Source organism: Olea europaea, chromosome 15 (assembly GCF_002742605.1).
Source record: "Olea europaea var. sylvestris chromosome 15, O_europaea_v1, whole genome shotgun sequence".
NCBI lineage: Eukaryota > Viridiplantae > Streptophyta > Magnoliopsida > Lamiales > Oleaceae > Olea > Olea europaea.
In genome coordinates this window covers 6,152,291-6,173,042 of record NC_036251.1, presented here as the reverse complement: position 1 = coordinate 6,173,042, position 20,752 = coordinate 6,152,291, and the positions used below count along the sequence as shown (strand labels likewise).

Here is a 20,752-nt window from a genome sequence, read left to right as displayed (position 1 = left end):
TGTGAAAGGATGTCAATCATTATGTCAAAAAACTTCGGGCAAAGTAGTTTAATTCCGAGAGATAAGTGTACAGCATGATTTGACTTCACTTGATCCAACAAATGCTACTCGGCGACAAAATTTGATACTTTTGATGTAGTCTTGCTGAATAAAAATGTCTATCTTAAGAATTGTTATGAATGAACTGTGCCGTAATTGGCTCAAAGAAAAGACATGTCAACCAAATTTGGCTGAATATGACAAATTATGAAGTGAGAAAGAAGGATTAGAATAAGAATTTTTGAGAATGACGTGTGCCATAATTGTACCAAACTTATACGAAGATATAAATAGAAATAAATAATTTTGTTTTCTCTATTTAGTAATAAAACTTTCAGCGAAGGACCGAAGGTTCTCAGTTCACATGTATAGTAATGGAGTAGACAATATTTTGAGTTCGAATTTCTCTTTTTACATCGAACAAGAATGCAAGGCGAGAATAGTCAAAGATCATAAGTGTTGGCCATGAAATCATGTCATTTGAAGTGCAAGTGTGTGAGTCATGGACCATATTTAATTAATCTGTGCATTTTCTTCTCATATCCGATTAATATTAACGTCTGAGAACCTCCGTACTAGACACCTCAACACTGTCTTAGACGTGTACTATTTTGCACGACCATCATCTACCAAAGTCACAAAATGATAGCAAAGATTCTCACACATTTTCAAGTGTCAATAGATTTTTGACATCAACACTCACAGTTCGAGAATTCAAGATAAAACAAACACATCGAAAACTCAATTACAAAGCCTGTTAATGTTTTTGTTTATTTTCCTCATCGGTTCCTTGTTCATTACAACATTGAGTTGTATAGGATCATTTTAACCAACAGGTTGAATTTCACTAAACTGATTAATCTCAAAAGGAGGATCAAAATATGAGCCATCGAGAATGGCATTTGTGAGTAGAATTTTAGCAGCTTCTGTGGTGTGTAGACCATCCCAACTCACATAATTTTGAGGGTCTTTACAAGCAGTAGTAGTGACTTTTTTCCATTGATTACTGTGCTATATCCACAGAAAATTAGAGGGCCAAAATTGTAGGAACCCCTCCATGTCCACAATATGCTCTAGATCTATGCTGCATTCCTCCACATTTAGTGTTACAAGATTAATTCGAGTTATATTGTTTCACAATGATTATGTTACAAGGCCGGCCCTCAAAATTTTGAGCCATAAGCGACTATTTATTATGAGGCTCCAATCCACTTGGTTGATTTTCCTAGTTGCTCAGGGCCACAATCTGCCTGACAAAGTGCAAACCAACTCCCAAAACTCCCTACCCCAAATATGTTAGGCTTAAAAGTTCTTACCATGGGATGGACGAGACCGCGTGAGTGTCCATGTAAATTACATTTGCCTTTGGAATATCTATTCTAATTTGTTGAAGTGTTTCCTTTAGTATAATTTTGTATTCATTCACTGCATTGTTGTAAGACGTCATGCACCCAAATGCATCCATATCACAACTGTTGTGAGGCAGCTCGACCAAAAACATAGGGATAAAAACCTGTTGGAGCAAGATTGAGCACCACAAACCCTCCTAACCAGTAAAGTTCCTGATTAATATTATAGACTATAACCAATTATTACTACGTACAAAACAACTAGTGGTAGAATATCGGGGTAGAAGATGGTATCATAAGACTAATTTTAGAGCTCTAACCTTGATGGTGCTAGCAATTTGGGAAATTACTTGTGGTAGAAATTTCTTAACTCTACTTATACCAATAGCTGCTAAGCTTGAGGTGAAGTTATTTTGGCCAATGTATTTGTGTAGAGGGATTTTCCAAATATGTCCGGAAGAGGGAGATTTTTTTCCAAATTATTGTTAAAATCAACAAAATGAGTCCTCAACGTTTACATAGGTCCTCATTCGGAATAAAAAGTTTCATGTCGAAGAACAACTCTGTTACCTGCGGAGTTGAGTTCATCAACTCTAGACTTGAATTACTTCATTTGATTTTGCTGAATGGCCAAAGAGAATGGACTAGTTCTACTTACAAATACTGAAGTACAGCAGAACCTGATGTGGCAAAGTTGCACCGTGTCTATAATCAGATTCATTTGATTGAAGATAAGGGCTCAGAAATGGCAATCCTAAAGCTTGAGGTGCATTCAAATTGAACGAAAGAAAAAACGACTTATTTACAAAAATGTTTGTAATGAAGTATTCGGACACTTTCTTAGTTGATTGACTCATGGTAAGAATAAGAAATGTTACCCAAGAAATCAATGTGGAGTTGTCAAGGGATAAAACCTTATATCGACTAAAGATGGAAATATAGACCAACTTATGAGGTTTTGGACTACTCTTCTTAATAAGGTTGGTCTTTTAAGATGGAACTCCAAGTTTTAATATGGTATCAAAGCCCATTAAATTTCAACTAGCGATTCGATCCGATTAAAACTCAATAAATGAGTATACGGGTTTCAAGATTGATCTACTCAAACGAGCAACCATCTTGAGGGGGCATGTTAAGGGATAAAATTTCACATCGACTAAAGATGAAAATATAGACCAACTTATAAGATTTTGGACTACTCCTCTTAACAAGATTGACCTTTTAAAATAGAACCACAAATCTTAACAAGAGTCGCCCAACTCTGGGTCAACCAGTTGGTTTCTTGAAGTAGGTCAATGCCATTGGGCGGCAGCTAAGGTGGGAACGCTGCGTAAAAACAATTTGTATCAGAATTCAAGTCACCAAAATTGAATATGGCTTCAAAAGCACATTTTGCATTAGTATTAGACATCAACATTGCCTTGATAGCCATCCAAGAAAAAGGGATTTGCCTCATCATGACAGATTAAGTATGATTTGAGACTCATATTCATTCTCCAACAAGTATACTCCCAATTATTATCACAATTAATATACTATCTTTTTATAGAGCAAAAACATTGCTAGAATGATTAATACTAGGATACTGTGAATGACTTCAAAATCTGAAACAGACTGTTTTGTTTGATTTTGAAACTGCCATGACATAATTTGTCGGTGGAGCTATCAAAAATCAAAAATAATTGTTAGGCATTTTCGTAAATGATGGCCAAATCCCCTAAGCAATAATGAAAAATCGAGGCCCGTTTAACTTCATAGGCTTTAAGCCCAAGATTGAAGAATTATAAACCACACCACAATTGATGTAACCCAATTTTGTTGGGTATTTAGAGGAAATCAACACATTGGCCTAGGTGCTCAATATCCAAATTTAGAGATAATTCTAAACCACGTGAGATTTAGATGGTTGCAATGGTTATACTATCCTTATCTTTGATAACCATTTTCAGTTTTCTTCTACTCTATCCTGCCGGTTCTTTCTAGGAAATTTGTTTTCGTTTGCCTATAAATTGGACTCTTGACCTCACTTTCTCTACACACCAAAAATCAGTCTCTGCTTTGTGCGTAGTAGAAAAACAACCTCTGCCTTTGTGTGCCTCTATCTCTATGACTGAAAAATCTCCAATTGGTGTTGCCCTTGTGGTGTTGGATTGATTATTTTTGAGCCGAATCAAAAAGGGGAAAACATTGTTCTTTAGTTCTTCTTTTTCATTTTGAGTTCCTCAAGTTTTCAAGTTAATTCCTTCGCTCACTTGGTTGATTTGTTCAATTGTAGGAGGGATTAGTTCAACAATATCTGTGGATAGATATGTCCAAAAAGGAAACCGGTGTTAATCTCTTATACGTTAGATTGAATGAATAATATAATATGATGCGACTGATCATGCGAGTACTATTTATAAAATAGTAGGTCAACAATCTTGTGGGCCTGCCTTTTATTCATAATTTTCGAAATAAAATCGTTCATTTAATTTTTTCCAAAATAAAAGATATATAACATTAGTTATATATTGATTATTCTCTTGCCACTTGCCATTGGATACAAGCGTTATGGTTTGAGATCATGTGAATGGTCCAACATGGCTGCAAGAACGGAGAAAAACAGTTCTGCAAGCTAAATCTTGAATTTCACTATGAAGATAGAAATAAAGAGCTTAGGTAATTAAGGAAGATTAGAAGAATGATGAATGAGAATTCTGTAGTAGGAATTAAGTTATGCAATACAGTACAATATCTACACATAGCAGTTTTTGGAGAAGATACAACTTATATACAAATTCTCTAACGGTAAGAAATTAAAAAGGGAAAAATGAATCAAAAAATAATTCCAAAATGCAAAGCTGATACCACTGGAAGGCTCGGTAAGAAGCAATATTCAAGAGACTGATCGTGTTACTGTTTTATAGGGCAAGAATATTACTGTTGACTGGATATTCTGTCTTATTTGCAATTGTCATGAAATAGACATTCCAAAAAGGCAACAAGATTGTAAGGTGGATCACATCATAGTATTGGTGCAAGTTGATTGGTCTAGAAAATATGATTTGGATTGTGCTAGTTATGGAGTAATATGGACCATAGATTAAATCTAATGGTTGGATTTAATCTTGTGGTCAATTACCTATACTAGTGTTGTCACTCTCTAGACTATAGTACAATATTTGAATTTTGAATTCAAATGAATTAGCTCTATAATTTCAAGACCTCTTCATTATCTCTACTTGAACTTGGCATAACATTTGAGAGAGAGCATAGAGAGGTAACCAAGTAGGAGCTTTCCATAACTCCGGCGAACTTCTTTGTGGCTTCTGGCGGATCCGAGCGATTCGATCCGATTAAAACTCAATAAATGAGTATACGGGTTTTAAGATTGATCTACTCAAACGAGCAACCATCTTGAGGGGGCATGTTAAAGGATAAAATTTCACATCGATTAAAGATGAAAATATAGACCAACTTATAAGATTTTGGACTACTCCTCTTAACAAGATTGACCTTTTAAAATAGAACCACAAATCTTAACAAGAGTCGCCCAACTATGGGTCAACCAGTTGGTTTCTTGAAGTAGGTCAATGCCATTGGGCGGCAGCTAAGGTGGGAACGCTGCGTAAAAACAATTTGTATCAGAATTCAAGTCACCAAAATTGAATATGGCTTCAAAAGCACATTTTGCATTAGTATTAGACATCAACATTGCCTTGATAGCCATCCAAGAAAAAAGGATTTGCCTCATCATGACAGATTAAGTATGATTTGAGACTCATATTCATTCTCCAACAAGTATACTCCCAATTATTATCACAATTAATATACTATCTTTTTATAGAGCAAAAACATTGCTAGAATGATTAATACTAGGATACTGTGAATGACTTCAAAATCTGAAACAGACTGTTTTGTTTGATTTTGAAACTGCCATGACATAATTTGTCGGTGGAGCTATCAAAAATCAAAAATAATTGTTAGGCATTTTCGTAAATGATGGCCAAATCCCCTAAGCAATAATGAAAAATCGAGGCCCGTTTAACTTCATAGGCTTTAAGCCCAAGATTGAAGAATTATAAACCACACCACAATTGATGTAACCCAATTTTGTTGGGTATTTAGAGGAAATCAACACATTGGCCTAGGTGCTCAATATCCAAATTTAGAGATAATTCTAAACCACGTGAGATTTAGATGGTTGCAATGGTTATACTATCCTTATCTTTGATAACCATTTTCAGTTTTCTTCTACTCTATCCTGCCGGTTCTTTCTAGGAAATTTGTTTTCCTTTGCCTATAAATTGGACTCTTGACCTCACTTTCTCTACACACCAAAAATCAGTCTCTGCTTTGTGCATAGTAAAAAAACAACCTCTGCCTTTGTGTGCCTCTGTCTCTATGATTGAAAAATCTCCAATTGGTGTTGCCTTTGTGGTGTTGGATTGATTATTTTTGAGCCGAATCAGAAAGGGGAAAACATTGTTCTTTAGTTCTTCTTTTTCATTTTGAGTTCCTCAAGTTTTCAAGTTAATTCCTTCGCTCACTTGGTTGATTTGTTCAATTGTAGGTGGGATTAGTTCAACAATAACTGTGGATAGACATGTCCAAAAAGGAAACCGGTGTTAATCGCTTATACGTTAGATTGAATGAATAATATAATATGACGCGACTGATCATGCGAGAACTATTTATAAAATAGTAGGCCAACAATCTTGTGGGCCTGCTTTTTATTTATAATTTTCGAAATAAAATCGTTCATTTAATTTTTTCCAAAATAAAAGATATATAACATTAGTTATATATTGATTATTCTCTTGCCACTTGCCATTGGATACAAGCGTTATGGTTTGAGATCATGTGAATGGTCCAACATGGCTGCAAGAACGGAGAAAAACAGTTCTGCAAGCTAAATCTTGAATTTCACTATGAAGATAGAAATAAAGAGCTTAGGTAATTAAGGAAGATTAGAAGAATGATGAATGAGAATTCTGTAGTAGGAATTAAGTTATGCAATACAGTACAATATCTACACATAGCAGTTTTTGGAGAAGATACAACTTATATACAAATTCTCTAACGGTAAGAAATTAAAAAGGGAAAAATGAATCAAAAAATAATTCCAAAATGCAAAGCTGATACCACTGGAAGGCTCGGTAAGAAGCAATATTCAAGAGACTGATCGTGTTACTGTTTTATAGGGCAAGAATATTACTGTTGACTGGATATTCTGTCTTATTTGCAATTGTCATGAAATAGACATTCCAAAAAGGCAACAAGATTGTAAGGTGGATCACATCATAGTATTGGTGCAAGTTGATTGGTCTAGAAAATATGATTTGGATTGTGCTAGTTATGGAGTAATATGGACCATAGATTAAATCTAATGGTTGGATTTAATCTTGTGGTCAATTCTCTAGACTATAGTACAATATTTGAATTTTGAATTCAAATGAATTAGCTCTATAATTTCAAGACCTCTTCATTATCTCTACTTGAACTTGGCATGACATTTGAGAGAGAGCATAGAGAGGTAACCAAGTAGGAGCTTTCCATAACTCCGGCGAACTTCTTTGTGGCTTCTGGCGGATCCTTTCTCGGTATATACATTGCCATTGCCGTGGACGACGGTGTATGATCCGGTGTGGTACAAATCTGAGCTCAACATCAAGAGGTGGTGTTGAAGAAGCTTTGGGTCGTTTTTGGTTCGGTTTTACACTTTGCGAGTTTATTATTCCGCATTGTAGTTGTAATAATCTTTTGTATACTACACTTTAAACTCTACAAAGATTTTATCCCATTAACTTACAAAAAGAAAAACATTAGAAACTTAGAAACTGATTGTTCAAAGCAGTGAAAAGTGGGCAAATTGTTGTCATAAAAGGGAATTTCAATTCATTTAATTTATTCCTACAACAGTGTGAAATTCTCGCACCGGTTGTTTCCTGAATGTTAAGGTCGAAATTCGCCGGGAGACTAACGTCAACAATGTAACAAGATCTTTGGGAGAACCATGTCATGCTCGACTATGTGTCACCCTTTGTGCTGAACTAGACATCTTTTTGGTGCGTTGGCCTTTGTGTATGTTTATCTTGGTGAGCTCTTCAATTTGACCTAGTTGAGTGTATTGGTAATGTGTTTGACATCGATTCATTAATTTATAGATCTTTTCGTATTGACGATTTGGCAAAATATGTATTCAAAAACATTTTTTTTAATTAATATTTGGCTTTATTAATTAAACAAATTTGAATTTTTATTAGTGAGTAATCTTGAGAAATTTAAGTGAATTTTGTTTGTTGCACTAGTTAACTCATTGAGTTCGTGCATTGATTAGAACTAGTTTGACTTACAATATTACCGTATCAATTAGGTGTAGATTCTGTCTTCGTATGAACACCTACATTGTGTAATGTGAGTTTTGGTATAGAGAATTGGTTTGATTGGACAAACTTTTCAGTTTTCATACCTTTTCAAGTATTATATTTCTTGGAGGATCTTGTGTCTCTATTAGGAAATAAATTAAAGACAATTTTCTTGTGAAAGAAAGCAAAAAACAAAATCGGGAGGGATGGTTTCGACAGGTTTTAGTGCTGCACAAAAAATTAATCAGTGAATTGTATTGGAGGCTTGAACTTTAAGAAAGTGCAGCACACGTTTTTGAAAGAAAGAAAGGGGAAGACTTGTCTATGGTTTTCACAGGAAACCTTCGTTCTTCAAAAGTTTGAAGATATTGCTTTCTATGCTAAGTTGAATCCACACATATATAAGTTGCACCTTAGTATGAAAAATGTTGGAAAAAATTGAGTAAGCGGCTCACTTTTGGCACAATTTTTGATGGGACCTGTTGGTCCAATGTGGAATATCAAAGTTGATATGTGTTCTCCTCCGCAAGAACATCGATTTCATGTATTTATTTGCCAAAAATGAAACTCGGGTGAATGAGAAATTGAAACTCAAAGTTGGTCATTGGAAGTTTGTTTTGTGGGAAAAAATGTATTTATCCCACATAAAAAAACCAATGAAACTTAAATCACTTTATATATGGCTATGCTTTGAAGATTGTAATCATGTGTAGTATAAAGGCTCTCTCCATGTGCGCGTGCATGAGGGGTGCAAATCACGAACCGAAATGACTTTCGGACCTTGAACTTGGATGCGGGCGTGACCTGTGCACACGAATGTCAGACCGAACAAAGCAAAAATGGCCCCTTCGGTGAGCAACATTTTACCTTTTTTTTTTTTTTTTTGCTTTCTCCAATGACTTTTGAATTTTTAAACTGAAAAAACTCCAATGACTCCCAATGGTCACAGCGTTAATGGGAAGTAACTCAAATGGACTCCCAATGATCACAATATTAATGGGCAGTATGCCTATAAAAAGGCTCATTCTCTAGCAATCTAACACACTCGAAAATCTCACCTACATTCCTGCATACAAATTTTCTTCTTTTCTGCATTCCTTGTCCAGTAAAGTCTTGTTTTTGTGGTAATATTGTTCAGATACTAGATCAGTTCGCCGAAGTAGGACCACGGTGCTCGGATTCTGCTTATTACCGTTGTATCCTGGGAGACAGCCGCTCGAATTGAACCTCCAGCACCTACGGTGAGGGAGCAAAACTGTCTTAAGGAAACTGTACACGCACAGGCCTCGGTTTGAAATCTGTTGCAGTTTGTGTTTTCTTTCTACATATTATTTTCCCATTATTATTTAATTCATGCAGTTTGTAGTTTCATAGTGTGCAGCTTCTAGATTCATCGTTTACAGTTTTAGCCTGCAGTTAACTTATATTTCTGATTTTGTGTTGCTAAACATTTTTTTTTCAACCGTTGGAAAATTCTAAAACGGAATTTTTTTGGATAAATTGAAATCGTTTGCTTTGTAGTTATTAATTTCAATAGTCGGCTGTGTCAATCACTTCCATTCCTCTCATGAGACCATCTATAGCACTCATAGCTACAGCTCTAACTCGATTATTTCCTTGCAATTGAATAAAACTTATACAATTGGTTTCATCCACTAGCGACTTGTTTTCCTACAAGCTTAAGACAGTTTTGTGAATTCGGAAAACAAGAGTTAGTTTTTGGTTTAACTAAATTCTGGTTTCTTGGAACTAATATTTGGTTTGTTTTCAGAAATGGCAACCGAATCGAACAACATGGATGTGACCCAAAATGTTCCCGCTGAAAATTAAGCTGTGGGTTCTAATGTGGCTCAAGGGCCAAGCTCCGTTATGGCTAGAATGCCAAGTCATGTTGTGAGCCAAATTGGCCAAATTGTAACTGTTTCGGCTAATTATGGAGAAAAATCAGAGAAATTCAATGGCTTGAATTTCAAAAGGTGGCAACAGAAAATGCTTTTTTACTTGACCACCTTGAATCTTGCAAGATTTTTTACTGAAACTACTCCAAAGCTTAATGAGGGCGAGGGAGATGTGCAAGCATTGAGTGCACTTGATGCTTGGAAATATTCGGACTTTCTGTGCCGAAATTATATCTTGAACAGCCTAGCAAATGCGCTGTACAATGTGTATAGCACCATGAAAACTGTTAAGGTATTGTGGGAGTCCTTGGACCGAAAATACAAAACTGAGAATGTCGAGGCTAAAAAGTTTATAGTCGGCAAATTCCTAGACTATAAGATGGTGGACTCCAAAATTGTTATAAGTCAAGTGCAAGAACTCCAAGTGATCCTTCACGAAATTTATGCCGAAGGAATGATGTTGAGTGAAACTTTTCAGATGGCTGCAATTATAGAAAAATTGCCCCCCGCGTGGAAAAATTTCAAGAACTATTTGAAACGCAAACGAAAGGAAATGAACGTCGAAGAACTCGTTGTTAGACTTCAACTCAAAGAAGACAACAAGAGTTTCGAGAAGAAGTAGTTCAATCCTGGTGTGGCCAAAGCCAATGTTGTGGAGCTTGGTCAAAGTAGTAAGAACTACAAAAACAAGTCTGGGCCATCTGGTGGCAAAAGAACCAAGCAAGGACCGAAAGATGGAATTGTCAAGAAGAAATTTCAAGGGAAATGCTTCAATTGTGAAAAAGTGGGTCACAAGTCTTCGGAGTGCAGATTACCGAAGAAGAAGAAAGAAGCGAACGTGGTTGACTACATGGCACAAGATGTGTCGAAGCTGAATCTCGCAGCAGTCATTTCTGAAGTAAACATGGTGGGTTCAAACCCTAAAGAGTGGTGGATTGACACCGGTGCTACAAGGCATGTGTGCTATGATAAAGAGATGTTTGATACGTTCGAAGCTGTTGAGAATGGGGAGAAATTGTTCATGGAAAATTCAGCAACTTCTGAAATCAAGGGTTAAGAAAAAGTGGTTCTGAAGATGATCTCGGGAAAGGAGCTAATTCTCAACAACGTGCTTTATGTGCCGAAAATTCGCAAGAATTTAGTGTCCGGGTCGCTTTTGAATAAGCATGGTTTTCGCATTGTTTTTTAGTCAAACAAAGTCATTCTATCAAAAAGTGAAATGTTTGTCAGAAAAGGTTATATTTCTGACGGTATGTTTAAACTCAATGTAATGGTTGTGAAACCAAAAATAAATAAAACAAGTTCTTCTGCTTATTTGCTTGAACATGGTAGACTAGAACACGTTAACTATGATACTTTACGAAGACTAGTTAACTCTAACTGCATACCTAAGTTCAATAACGATTCCAAACATAAATGTGAAACTTGTGTTGAAACAAAATTAACAAGGTCATCATTTAAATCAATTGAACGGAACACAGAACCACTAGATTTAGTTCACAGTGACGTGTGTGATCTAAAACTTGTAAAAACAAGAGGTGGCAACAAGTATTTTATTACTTTTGTTGACGATATCACAAAATACTGCTCTATATATCTGCTTAAAAGCAAGGATGAGTTATAGAGAAATTTGTTCTCTATAAGAATGAAGTTGAGAATCAACTTAATAAGAAAATTAAGGTATTGCGAAGTGATCGAGGTGGTGAGTATGAAGCACCATTTGCTGAATTCTATGCACAACATGAAATCATACATGAAACCACCACCCCTTATTCACCGCAACAAAATGGTGTTGTTGAACGGAAAAATTGTACCTTAAAAGAGATGATGAATGCAATGCTCATAAGTTCTGGGTTACCTCAGCACATGTGGGAGGAAGCTGTGTTATCAACAAATCACCTTTCAAATAAGGTCCCCGGAAAGAAATCGAAAAAGACCCTTTATAAGTTATAGAAAGGAAGAATGTCTACCTATAAACACTTGAGAGTGTGGAGGTGTCTTGCTAAAGTGGCTGTTCCACCACCAAAGAAGGTAAGGATAGGCCCGAAAACTATAGATTATGTCTTCATTGGCTATGTACATAATAGCAGTGCGTATCACTTTCTTGTGTATAATTCAAAAATTTCAGACATACACAAAAACACGATAATGGAATCAAGGAATGCTACATTCTTTGAAGAAGTATTTCCATATAGATCCAAAGAGGAAGCAAGCTCCTCTAAACGAACATATGAGACAATGATTGAAAATAGTCAGAACGAAGAATTAGAAGAGGAGACTGAGGTTAGACACAACAAATTGGAAAGGACAAAAAAATCTTATGGTCCTGATTTTCTGACCTATATGCTAGAAAGTAAACCTCAAAGTTATCAAGAAGCAGTGAATTCCTCGGAAGGACCTCAATGGAAAGAAGCCATTGAAAGTGAAATAGATTCCATACTACAAAATCATACATGGGAGCTAGTGGATCTTCCTCCAGGAAGCAAACCACTAGGCTACAAATGGATTTTCAAAAGGAAAATGAAAGCAGATGAAACTATCGAGAAGTATAAGGCCAGATTAGTAATTAAAGGCTACAAACAAATGGAAAGCTTTGATCACTTTGATACGTATTCTCCAGTGACTAGAATAACATCTATTAGGATAATACTTACGATTGTCGCTTTGCGAAATCTTGAAGTATATCAAATGGATGTTAAAATTGCCTTTCTAAATGGAGATTTAGAAAAAGAAATTTACATGGAACAACCTGAGGGGTTTTTGTCACCAGGACAGGAAAAGAAAGTCTCTAAATTGGTGAAATCACTATATGGCTTGAAACAAGCACCAAAACAATGGTATGAAAAATTTGACAGTGTCATGATTGAGAGTGGATTTAAAATCAATGAATGTGACAAATGTGTTTACGTCAAAGATACTAAAGATGGACATGTCATCTTATATCTTTACGTTTATGACCTGCTTATTGTTGGTAGTGACAATAAGATGATTGAATTCACAAAAAAATATGTTAAACTCGAGATTTGACATGAAAGACATGGGTTTAGCTGATGTTATACTTGGAGTGAAAATCTCAAGAACATCAAATGGGCTTGTTCTAAGTCAGTCACATTATGTGGACAAAATTTTAGGAAAATTCCATAAGGATGATACTGGCTTGGCTAAAACACGAATAGATACGAGTCAAAATCTGTCTAAAAACAGAGGAGAAAGTATCTCTCAAGTAGAATACTCGAGAGTTATCGGAAGTCTTATGTACTTAATGAGTTGTACTAGACCAGACATAGCCTACACAGTTAGTAAATCGAGAAGATACACGAGTAATCCAGGAGCTGATCACTGGAAAGGAATTGTAAGAGTACTAAGGTACTTAAGATATACTCGTGACTATGGACTACATTATACTAGATATCCAGCAGTCATTGAAGGATACAGTGATGCTAATTGGATATCTAATATAAAAGATTCAAAATCAACCAGTGGATATGTGTTCACATTGGGTGGTACTGCCATATCTTGGAAATCTTCTAAGCAAATGGTTATAGCCAGATCTACGATGGAATCTGAGTTTATAGCTCTAGATAAATATGGTGAAGATGCTGAATGGTTGCGCAACTTCTTAGAGGATATTTCAAGATGATCAAAACATGTGCCAGCAATTTGCATATATTGTGACAGTTAATCGGCAATAGGAATGGCATAGAGTAACATATATAATAGTAAGTCTAGACATATATGTAGTAGACACAATACCATAAGAAAACTACTCTCAACTGGAGTTATCACTATTGACTATATAAGGTCAAAAGATAACATTGCGGATCCGCTAACCAAAGGGTTAAATAGAGAGTTAGTTATGAAATCATCGAAAGAAATGGGACTTAAACCCTTGAAAGAATAAGTCATTACAAAGGAAACCCAATCTAGTTGACTGGAGATCCCAAGATCTAGGTTCAATGGGAAAACTTAACTGTAAAGACTTGATAAAATCACTGTGGAGGTATTACCTCCTGTCCATTCCTATGATGTAACAGTGATGCCCGTAAGGTTGAAAGTTAAGCAATAGGCTTTTAATGGTTCTTATGCGTCATAAATCGAGCCAAATAATGCGGGTTACTTGTAATAAGAAATCACCTATGTAAGAGAGAAGTGGGGCCGCTTCTAAGAAAATTGGGTGGGGCTCAATTCTTAAGAACTCTCACAGAATCAGGCATATGTTCATGGCCATAACAAACATAACAATAAGAACTGGATTATGTTAGGAAGAATCCTGTGTGAGGTATATCATCGTTTCCACAAACGGCAGAACAGTTCAAGGACATCGCGTCTACTAGTCAGCCAATAAAGTAAATATGCTTTCACAAGGGAAGGTTCAAAGGGTAACACCTACCTATCCTATGCAGGATTCAACCACTGAACTTTATCACCTAGTCTTGTGCCTCACGTTTCGTGTCTCTCCCAATTTTCATTCATGTGGGGGATTGTTGGAAAAAATTGAGTGAGCGGCTCACTTTTGGTACAATTTTCGATGGGACCCGTTGGTCCAATGTGGAATATCAAAGTTGATATGTGTTCTCCTCCGCGAGAACATCGATTTCATGTATTTATTTGCCAAAAATGAAGTTCGGGTGAATGAGAAATTGAAGCTCAAAGTTGGTCATTGGAAGTCGATTTTGTGGGAAAAATGCATTTATCCCATATAGAAAAACCAAGGAAACTTAAACCACTTTATATATGGCTATGCTTTGGAGATGTGTAATCATGTGCAGCATAGAGGCTCTCTCCACGTGCGCGCACAGGGGAGGGTGCAAATCACGAACCGAAATGGCCTTCGGACCTTGAACTTGGGTGCTGGCGCGACCTGCGCACACGAATGTCGAACCGAACAAGGCAAAAATGGCCCCATCGGTGAGCCCACATTTTGCCAATTTTTTTTTATTTTTTTTTTGTCTTTTTCCAATGACTTTTGAGTTTCTAAACTGAAAAAACTCCAATGGACTCCTAATGGTCACAGTGTTAATGAGAAGTAACTCCAATGGACTCCCAATGGTCACAATATTAATGGGAGTATGCCTATAAAAAGGCTCATTCTCCAGCAATCTAACACACTCGAAAATCTCACACACATTCCTGCATACAAAGTTTATTCTTTTCTGCATTCCTTGTCCAGTAAGGTTTTATTCTTGTGGTGACATTGTTCAGATATTAGATCAGTTCGTCGGAGTAGGACCGCGGTGCTCAGATTCTACTTATTACCGTTGTATCCTGGGAGACAGCCATTCAAACTGTACCTCCAATACCTACGGTGAGGGGGCAAAACTGTCTTAAAAAAACTGTACACACACAGACCTCGGTTTGAAATCTACTGCAGTTTGTGTTTTCTTTCTACAGATTATTTTTTCATTACTATTTAATTCATGCAGTTTGTAGTTCCATAGTGTGCAGCTTTCAGATTCATCGTTTACAGTTTTAGCCTGCAGTTAACTTATATTTCTGATTTTGTGTTGCTAAACATTTTTTTTTCAGCCGTTGGAAAATTCTGAAACGGAATTTTTTTTTGATAAATTGAAATTGTTTGTCTTGTGGTTATTAATTTCAATAGTCGGCTATTGCAATAGAATAAAACTTATACAATTGGTTTCATCTACTAGTGACTTGTTTTCCTACAAAAATGAGAATGGAATTCTTACACTGAACTGTAGAGCAATTTTGGTACAATCGTAGAAGTGACGGTAGATGAATTTATTTTTATTTTTGTTTTATGGGATAAATTGAAAATAATATATGAGACATCTATATCCTTTTTCTATAAAGTGGATTATTTACTAGCGGCATGAGGCTCGTAAACGTTTTCATTTCATGTTCTACTCGGGCTATAATCTTTTTTTATTGCAATATATTAAGTTGTTTTCTTTATCATTTGTCAATTGTATTTACAAAATATATAAATTTTTAAGGAATGGATCTTATTTTATTATATATCAAATATCATAAAAATAGTACATCTTAAGAAATAATAAGAAAGAAAAAAATATATATATATAAAATACAAATTAACAACGACTTCAAAATAGTATAGAAACAAATTAATGGGTAAAACAAGAAATACATATTTGCTTTTTGCCAAGACAGGGTCAAACATTATCGAATCGATCATTCTCACAAAAAAAACTTGGTGAATTGCCTTCATTTACGCATTCAAAAAAAATTGAAGACAATGCCTACATTTACCCATTAAAACTGAAAATTTATCCGGTGTTTGTTAATAGATTAATTTATTATAATAAATTGAAGCGTAATGCCTTAAATTTTTCATATTTAACAGGTTTGTTATTTATTTGCAATCGTTATATCTTAGTCAATTGGTTTCATTATAATAGTTATTTATTCATTTTTTATTTATTTTTACTTCTCTTGTATTAATGGTTACGGCAAAACTACACACATTTTTAGTAGAAACTGCTGAAATATTCACCAAAAAATTAACTATTTTATCAGGGTCAATTGACATTCAAGAAATGTCACGACTTAATATATTCCCTTAAGATTCGAAAAATGCATTGCCATAGAAAAAATAAATAAAATGCTAAAAGAATTTAGAAAAAGCAATTATAGTTAAGATTTTTCTAATTTATTATATTCCGAATCCTACCACATAAGCATCTAAGAAAAGCATCATTAAATAACAAGAAAGAAAAAATAATAATAAAATAACTGTCCTAATGAACATTAAATATTTAAGCCGTGGGAGGAGGCGCGGTAGCTTTGTTTGAACACTGATCCTTAATCATGGTCACAAACGTGGGATGGCATTCATCGCTAACTTCTGCAATAGCCTTGCAACAATCCGGGCTAAATATGTAACCCCAGCTGTGTGACATTCCAGACGCTCGCATGCAACTTTCCACAATTTCATTAGTAGACGAACATTTTGGATTAGTGCTTGCTGTGCTAATTTCATCTGCGACACCTGCATTGTTTCCATGGGGATGCTGCATATAAGGTGGAATCGAAGGAAAATGGAACCACGGGAAATTTGGTGGGAATTTCAAACCGCCAGACGGAATAGGCGGAGGCACAAAAGGCCACTGAATCTTTGGGAAGCCTGCTGGTAGTGGCGGATGAACAAAAGGCCAAGGAAACTTGGGGAAGCCAGATGGTAATGGGGGATGAACGAAAGGCCAGTTAAACTTGGGGATGCCGGAAGGTAGTGGCGGATGAACAAATGGCCAAGGAAACTTGGGGATGCCAGATGGTAGTGGAGGATGAACAAAAGGCCAAGGAAACATGGGTCGACCCAACCACCAGTCGGCTTGCTTGCTTGACATTTTATTGTATTCGGCTTGCACATTCGCATTTAAAAATGATGTTTGATCATTATTATCGACGACATTTTTGTCGGCGGCTAGACTTTGACACAGGAATAAAGCAATACAAAGAAGAAGGAATGGAGGAGTAAAGCAAATTTTGTTCGCCATATTTGCTAATTTCAGAGTACTTAGCTTCAAGCTTATGGAATAGTTACTAGTAAATGATCTATTTATAGTGTTTAATGGCTGGTTTAAGGAGGATAGAATATATTTTGAAATGAGATTTCCTGATTTTTTTGTTATCTTTATTGGTAATTGGTTATGATTTTTGAGAAATACAAGTTTGTAGATAAGGTAATCATCCCATTGATTAAGAATAGTTCTGCTATTATCCTCTATTATGAGTTACTACTAAACTTGATTGTTATTATATTATTGAATCATTTTAAAACACTCTTAAAATAATTAAGATATCAATGATGAATCTACCGATAGAACTACGACGTATTTGATAATCTCATTACAAATTAATAGCCTACAAGCAGAATCTTTGAATAAATATTCTGTTTATAAAATTTATAATATTTTTTATTGCCCCAAAAAAATTATTTTAATAGATTTAATTTACTAACCAAAATAAATCAATATGAAGTAATAAAATTAAATTTGGTCGACAAAATTTGTCATTAAACAAAATATTCTCTCAGTTCGTTTAAATTTCACTAGACTAATCTTTAAAATGCTAATATATTACTCCTAAAAATAAACAAAGAATTTAAGGAAGCGTGTAGAAGTGAATTGATACACTATTTTCGATTGAAACTCTGCGCGGTGACCCAATTCTCAAATTCTCATATACAGATAGTTGAGAACTCTAAAATTGGAAAGAAATTTAATAATTTGTAGGGTATGGAATCATATACGTGTATATTTGTTTGAATATCTACCAATCGGAAAGGTGGATTTGAATGTTATATACTACAGACAATTAAGTTAGTGAAATTCAAGAGAATAATGGGATAGTGGTTGTTACTACATGGAACGGAGGTTGCCTAGGATTTTTTTCTTTTGGGGAGGGGGGGGGGTTTTTTTTTTTTTTTTTTTTTTTAATAAAAAAAATAACTATTGTGTGATTTATAAAAGTATGCGCATATACATGCTCCATAGTCATTTTATTAATAACTAAATTCAACTACATGTTATTTACTTCGATGATTCTCCCATCATTCATTTTATATGATGTCATCATATTGATGACAACTTTCAATTATATCAATTCATTAAGGTAGATTTCGTATGCGATATCATATTAAACGGACTTGAAGACGGAATAATTCTTTGAATTCGCTTGGGAGATATTGTACACTACTCAGTAATATTTTAAAACAAATGTTTGAATGTTGCCTATTAGATTGTTCTAATATCATGTCTTAAGTACTATTAATGTTGTCTCAAGTGTTGTATAATCCACTTTAACAATGTGTGATCTTTATGTTTTAATTTTTTAATTTATTTCAATAATTCAATATATGTTAATATATTTACATGAACAAGAGCAGTGGAAATGGACTAGCTTTTCTATCTAAAAAATTCTTTTATTTTATTATTCCCCTTTTAAATATCACTTATTCAAATAATATATATGTTTGTTATATTCTTGGTCCCAATTCACTTGAGACACTGAATATTACGGGTGAGTATATTTACTCAGAACCGCCCGATGACATGAATCTGAATTGGACCAAACCAAATAGTTCTATCTCAATTGAAATTGATTCCATTCTGGATCTCAAACTCGAAAACCAAATAGTTGTATTCTGGTTCTTAGTTCTCGATACAGGACCAAATTTTGATTTGATTCTAAACATATTTTAAAGTGTACCTCAATAAAATCTAATTTATTTACATTCATATTTATTCAAAATATTATAGAGCTTTATTAATTAAGTGAAAGTGAATTTTATACAATGGTATGCATTAAAATTTATTTTTGAAGCCTCAAAATCTAACTAAATAAATGGTTCCATTGAAAATAATATTGATTTGACCAGCTTTTTTGAGGAAATTCCACCCAATACCACTTTTTTTTTTTAAAAAAAAGACATATTCATATTTTACATTTCATATTATTTTAATCCAGAAATACTTTAATTTATGCAGTAATTTTAACAACCTAAAAATTACTTTACTCTTCAAAATTAATCAATAATCATGCTATCATTACTCCACCAAACAAGCCTTATCACTCACCCAATATCTAACCCAAAATCACTTCATTAATCCCCAATTTACCTCTTCACTAATAATCCAAATATCAACAAAAATCTCAATCTCTAGCTTCTTCAACCTTCCAAAAGATAAAATTGCAATGGACTTGTGAATGTATAAAGTTTTTCCAATAATTTAGAGTGTACAGAGTACAATATTTATATACATTCTTGGAGTGGTGGGCAAGAAAAAATAACTAACTTATCCAACATTTGATTATACACGCAAGAATCAATATTGTTACAACAAGTCGCTATGGTCCCCAAAGTTTCATACTACCAGCTAACAGTATCCATGTGCAGCTACCAGATTGCTGATTCTGTCACGTGTGCTCAATTGATTTATATTTCAACATCCTTTCTCGATCTGAAGTTTACTACTTTATTCCAAGCTTGTCTTTAAGAAACAAAATTCCGGTTTGTGTAAGAGGCTTAGTTGACAAATTTGCAATTTGATCTAAAGATGGAACATATTGTATACTCAACTTCTTTTCAAGAAACTTGGTCAATATTGTTACAACAAGTCGCTATGGTCCCCAAAGTTTCATACTACCAGCTAACAGTATCCATGTGCAGCTACCAGATTGCTGATTCTGTCACGTGTGCTCAATTGATTTATATTTCAACATCCTTCCTCGATCTGAAGTTTACTACTTTATTCCAAGCTTGTCTTTGAGAAACAAAATTCCGGTTTGTGTAAGAGGCTTAGTTGACAAATTTGCAATTTGATCTAAAGATGGAACATATTGTATACTCAACTTCTTTTCAAGAAACTTGTCCCTGACAAAATATATATCAAACTCAATTTGCTTTGTTCGTGCATGATAGACAGGATTTGAGACTAATGCACTTGCACTGATATTGTGATGCCATAATATGGGAACTCATCCAGGATGCAGTTTGATTTCCTTGAGCAGTGATTCAATTCAAACTATCTCGGCAGTTGCATGTGCTAGAGCTCTGTCTTCTGATTGAGTGTTGGACCTGGCCACAACTTATTGATTTTTGAATGACCAAGCCACTAATATATCTCCCAAGTAAACACAGTATCCTGAAGTCGACCTCCAATCATCAGGACACGATGCCAGTTTGCATCAGCAAATCCAGTGATCTGTATTCTGTCATTTCTTTGAATCTATAAGCATTGCTCAATTGTTCCTTTTAGGTACCTGAAGATCCTTTTTACTGCCTTCTAGTGTATATCTGAAGGTACATGAAGACACTGGCTCATTTTGTTCATCGCAAAGGCTGTCAGGTCTTGTATGTTCTAGGTCTTGTAATCTTCCGATTGCACTTCTATATAGAGAAGGATTTACCATCTTCTCACCCTCATTTTTGGAGATGTACTTGCCTGCTGTCATAGAAATTGCATGGGGTTTGAGGTTCTCAAAACTGAACCTTTTTAGCAAGTCCTTTGTGTACTTGATCTGAGTAAGATGCATGCCTGATTCAAGCCCGCTTTAAAAAAAAAAAAAAAAAAAAAAGCCCATCAGGCATTTATTCATAATAACCCTCACTTAAGGCGGAGGAAAACCGTAATAT

The 20,752-nt window shown here is 34.9% G+C and overlaps 1 protein-coding gene and 1 pseudogene across 1 annotated transcript; both read right to left on the bottom strand.

Moving 5' to 3' along the window:
* Positions 1-864: 864 nt before the first annotated feature.
* LOC111411146 lies at positions 865-5,127 on the bottom strand (annotated as a pseudogene).
* An 11,118-nt stretch (positions 5,128-16,245) lies between these two features.
* On the bottom strand, positions 16,246-17,141 carry LOC111410951 (WW domain-binding protein 11-like). The gene has a single exon (XM_023041540.1). The coding sequence runs from the start codon at positions 17,109-17,111 to the stop codon at positions 16,371-16,373; it is 741 nt and encodes a 246-aa protein (XP_022897308.1). The 5' UTR covers positions 17,112-17,141; the 3' UTR covers positions 16,246-16,370.
* Positions 17,142-20,752: the final 3,611 nt, after the last annotated feature.